This window comes from Culex pipiens, chromosome 1, assembly GCF_016801865.2.
Source record: "Culex pipiens pallens isolate TS chromosome 1, TS_CPP_V2, whole genome shotgun sequence".
In the NCBI taxonomy this organism is placed as follows: Eukaryota; Metazoa; Arthropoda; class Insecta; order Diptera; family Culicidae; genus Culex; species Culex pipiens.
Window position 1 is genome coordinate 74,596,576 of NC_068937.1, and position 4,777 is coordinate 74,601,352.

Below are 4,777 nucleotides of genomic sequence, written 5' to 3' on the forward strand. Positions count from 1 at the left end.
TGCTGCGCCTAAGGTAAGTTCTACTGAACTTCCGTTCAGATTGCGTGCGACTATCAGCTCACGACAGATGACGACGGTAGAGATTTTGGTCCTCGATGCGTTCCTCTGACTCTGAGCCAAAAAACAGCAACAATCTGTTTGTATGTCTCACAGACAGGTCGGTTGAGCAACGTGTCCTCATCAGATATCACTAAACTGGATTTTTTTTCTTCCAACAGCACCCATCAGACCCATCAGTCGCACTGCAAGTTGCCGACACCGATGCCACCGCGGTGGGATACAAAGACGAGGACTTGACAAATGGATGGTCGCCGGAGTGGAGGGTAGCAGCGGAAGGACGATAACGATAGTTTGGGATTGGGCCAAGCCAAGTCGACATCGGAGGAATCAGCGTGTACTATGATTACGCGTTGGACGCGACCAACTTTGCGCCAGTCATCATAATCTACCAAAAAGTCGTTTTCGGCGATCAGCAACCGCGGAAGGCGAGAACAAGTCTCGAACAGCGTTTTGTTGAATAACGGCCGCCGAGTTTGAAGAGGTTCCAGAGTGGGTTCGATAATAATGCAGCGACGTCGCCGACTAACCCCTAGAAAGGAACAATCATGTACACTAGCGTGGCCGATGTGTGGCGCAAACCTTACTCCGATTCAGCAGATCAGACACGATCTGAATCGCATCTTCTACAGCACGCCGAGCCTTGCGGGGACCGTCGGCCAGCTGGTTTAATACCGTCAGCAACAAGGGCACGGAAACATTGTCAGACTGGCCTGCAGAAGTACATTTATTCCTATGCCAAAGAGCAGCGTCCAAAATGCTCGACTCCGAAGTCATGTCCAGTTTCATCCCAAACGCCAAACTGTACGTGAGCTACCTAACAACAATCGTAACGTCCGCGACCAGCAGCTGCAGTCGCGGGAGTTTCCGGGAGTCGGAGGAACCCATCCGGAAGGTGTTTGGTCCTCTCGCCGCGCGTACTCTTCTTCGACGAGATCAACCGCGTCACCTCGTAGGAGAACATGGAACGACGAATCGATGCGCAGCTGTTAATCAGCTTGGACGGGATCTCGCGGATCGAACCGGCCGGATGCTACGACGAACTCGCCAAACTAACCCCTGGTTACGTCGGAGCAATTCTGCTGGCGCTGGTCACCCGCACGGCCACGACCGACATCAAGCGAATGCTCACCGAACTTAAACGCCAACATTAATTTATATTAATTAGTAGCATATTCTGTTAAATATAATGTAAATGAAAACATAAATAAATAAAAAATATAATTTGTAAAACAAATAGGTTGGTGCAAACAATGAAAAAGGCGGATTGGCTTAGTAAAGTCAATCCGCCGTTTTCATTTGATGCGCCAGTTTTCCAAGTTCTAGATAAAATGATTAATAAGTTTCACTATCACCCGCTAGGTGGCGCTTCGTATAGTTCAGAATACCAAATGCAGATGGCACTGTTGTTTGACGTTTACTCGGCTCGACTGGCTCGAGTTTTTTGTGTCAAATCGAGTCGATTCCCGCTCGATCCTCGAGCCAAACTCGAGCCTAAATCGAGTCGAGTCGAGTCGAGACTCGAGTCGAGTTTGGCTCGAGGATCGAGCCGATTTGGCTCGATTTTTCTCACTGGGAAATATCAGATGTAGGTACAGGCATCCCACATATTCGGAACAACCACAAATTCTGAACATTATTTGGACATTCTCTTGCTATTTCACTACCAAAAGTAGTTCTTTTTGAACAAAAAACTGAATTTCGAGACTTTTCTATTCAGAGCTGCAAAAACCGGCAATAAGCCAATGACTCGCCGCGGCGATTGAGGGGCGAACGATATTGAAACATTTCAGCGATCAATCTGAACCGCCCAGGCGATTCGCCCATGGCACGCCAAGACGGATGGAGGGCGGACGAAATTTAAAAATTGCAAACATCAAAATTTCAGCCGCCCAGGAAGCCGCCCTCGGTCCGCCATTGTGGTTCCAGGGCGGACCACACGATCAGTAACGTCCGCCGATGCGTAACGTCCGCCCTGCGTTAATGTGGGATGTTTCACCCGCCGTTCATCCGTCCCACATACGCAGTTTTGTATACAGACTGTCTAGGGAAACAGACTGGCCAATGCAAAATAAACAGGCACTGGCAACGTATGTTTTGCGCTTGCAACACTGCCAGTTTTGCTGGGCGTAAAGAGCGTTTGGTGTCCAGAAACATTGGCCAATCTGTTTCCCTAGACAATCTGTAGTTTTGTTTGGTTCAACCGCCCCCACTAGCGTGCACAGGGTGGGGCAACATGGGGCAACTGCCCCACCATCCACAGAAATCTTTTCTAAATTTGGTCAGGGGCTATCCACAAATGACACCACAGAGCACAGATGTATGTCATTGAACAAACTGCATTGAAAAACCTGTGTAAAAATTCAAACCAAAATACGTTGAAAAGAGCTAGGGTGTGCACCATCCGCCTAGATAGCGCCACTTCCAAAATCATGATGGCCTACAGTAGCAGAACGTTGGGCCATCTAATCACTGCATAAAACATTCAGTACACGCAAAGAAATTCCGGTGAACGTTGGATGGTCAATCGCCCTAACCCATCCGATGTTCAAATTTATTCCCATCGGATGTTCAAAGCATTTAAAAAATCACCAACACCACCGCATTCTTAATCATACGATTTTGTTCATGCTTTAGTATGCGTGATATTTGCGCTAACCGTACTGTCAACCGAAGAATTTCTTCTTCTCTTTGGTCAGTTTGACGTTTTGTTTTTTTTTTTTTTGTCGCGGTAGGCTGTGCTCGCTCTGCATGTTTTTTTTGTTCGGCCAACAACGTAGGTGGTCCGGGAAACTTTCCGCCGGTAATTCTGTGCTCACCGCATCACGAGTGTCTGAAATTGGTTCCCGTCCGTAGCCCAGAGAATTAATTTCAGTTCACTGTGTGTTTTCCCCTAATTAGTCGAGCCCCCTCTCTCCCCTCAACGTTTTTAGATCAAAGCAAACTGTTCGTGATTCCTAAAAGGAAATAGGACAGTCTGGTCGAGTCGTTAGCCCTGGTACTTCCCTCACCGAACGAATCAATCCACGGCGGCCCGAGTACGGCCAGCAGTTCCGTCGCGACGGCCGAAATGATGGAAACCGACACGGACCTGTTGATGCCCGTACCGGAAGAATCTCCCTACTTTCCGGAAAAGTACCCCGGCAAAGTGTGCGCCCAGTGCGCGCTCGTCGAACGCAGCCAGCTGGGCCAAGGCGAAATGCTACGGATCGAGGTCAAGAACAGTGTCGAAGCGACGATGGCGGCCGCGCTGTAGTCCTAGGAAGACGACGAGGGATTCTCCGGGAGCAGTCCCAGTCAGGGGGACAAACGGGCAGCGGTGGTGGTGGCTCGGAATGTCGCCCCTGCTGAGCAGCAACAAACGACAGAAAGGATTGAACGTAAGTTCGTATGGTTGTGACCTTTTGACCGGCGATCTAACTCAACACTCTATCTATCTTCCGCAGAAACTCAATTATCAACGCCGAGTACGTGATTGAGCTGGAAAAGATCGGCCACACCGAGGTGGAGTTCGCCTCGATCATGAACGGCGGATACTTTTACACTCACCGGTCGTGTGCCAGCTTCTCGTTTGGCATGGTCCTTGGCGCGGCCACGGGGACGCTCAGCAACCTGGAGGTGGTCGTAGCGCAGGCCTTAAGCAAAAAGTGCTACTTTTGCTCGCGCTAGGGGGTGAGTTTAGTGTGCAAGGTAGATAAGCAAGCTACATCGCAGTCCAGAGATTCAAAACACTTATTTTTCCCCAGATGTCCTGTCCAAAATTGTTCTACTACCCGTGCATCGCCGCGGCCGGTGGCTGGTGGCACTACTACGGAACGTGACGTCGATTACGAAGTGCAGCTGGAAGTGCCGGTGCTGTCGGGTTTGTTTTGGTTGGGGTTCGCGAACGCCAGGAGGGGGCGCTTCGTCGCGATGGCTACCAGCAGCGGGACAAGGGCTTGTGTCCAATTTGTCATCGAGCTTACCAGGCGGCGGCCCACCGGGATGGTTAAGTGCAGTTGGTGTAACAAGTATCGTCCAAGCGTCACCCCATTTGTTGCCGAAAAAACTGACCCAGACACCAATATCCACGCCAAAGTCCACTCCAAAACCGGAGGAAAAGATCATTCCACTAGCGCTGGAAGGCAATCACTACGTGGACGGAGTTTGCCTTAGCGAGCACAATCTGCACCAAATCAAATCGCTGCAGGCCGAGTTGGCAAGCGGAAACCAAAGCTACAGCTGCAACCTCTCCCGGCATTGGACAAGGACGACGGAATTCTGGTCGCGATCGAATCAGCCGTAGCCGGGAGCAACTTGGACAACTCGTTTGATGATGCCGCTGGTTACGAACGAGCAGGACGTGGTTGAGCTACGCAAGAAACGGCAGCGCAATCTGCAGAAGCTTGGCATCGGTGTTTTTTTTTTGTGCGGAGGCGTCCCGAGCGGACCAAAGACGACCAAATCTGGGAAGAACCTACGACCGCGGAGGTCAAACCAGAAGAATAAGAAGATACGTGCTTCGGCAAGCCACTGTTGCCGTGGTATTCCGTTGCCATCGGTAGACCTGCCAGTCTTGTCCGCCGCCTCTCTGATAGTATTCCATCAAGACGTCCCTCAAAAGCCCATTCAGAAGACTCAGACCTGGCCGACACGACCAAGTCGAGGAACCGGTTGACAACAAAAAAAAACATTTCGTGTGTGCTACTTCGGAACTACTCGGCGGAGGTGCGGACAATTA

At 50.5% G+C, this 4,777-nt stretch overlaps 1 protein-coding gene across 1 annotated transcript; it reads left to right on the plus strand.

The window, feature by feature from the left end:
* Positions 1-3,392: 3,392 nt before the first annotated feature.
* LOC120430889 (uncharacterized) lies at positions 3,393-4,342 on the plus strand. The gene is made up of 3 exons (XM_052705962.1): positions 3,393-3,441; positions 3,547-3,747; positions 3,804-4,342. The coding sequence occupies exons 1-3, from the start codon at positions 3,393-3,395 to the stop codon at positions 4,340-4,342; spliced, it is 789 nt and encodes a 262-aa protein (XP_052561922.1).
* The last annotated feature ends 435 nt before the right edge of the window (positions 4,343-4,777 follow it).

What these genes read in the sequence shown, in the direction of transcription:
- LOC120430889 (XM_052705962.1), top strand. Translation starts at nt 3,393, where the DNA reads ATGTCGCCCCTGCTGAGCAGCAACAAACGACAGAAAGGATTGAACGTA. An exon ending in ACAGAAAGGATTGAACGTAA is followed by an intron (nt 3,442 to 3,546) that starts GTTCGTATGGTT and finishes GAGCTGGAAAAG; the next exon opens with ATCGGCCACACCGAGGTGGA. An exon ending in GGGTGAGTTTAGTGTGCAAG is followed by an intron (nt 3,748 to 3,803) that starts GTAGATAAGCAA and finishes ATTTTTCCCCAG; the next exon opens with ATGTCCTGTCCAAAATTGTT.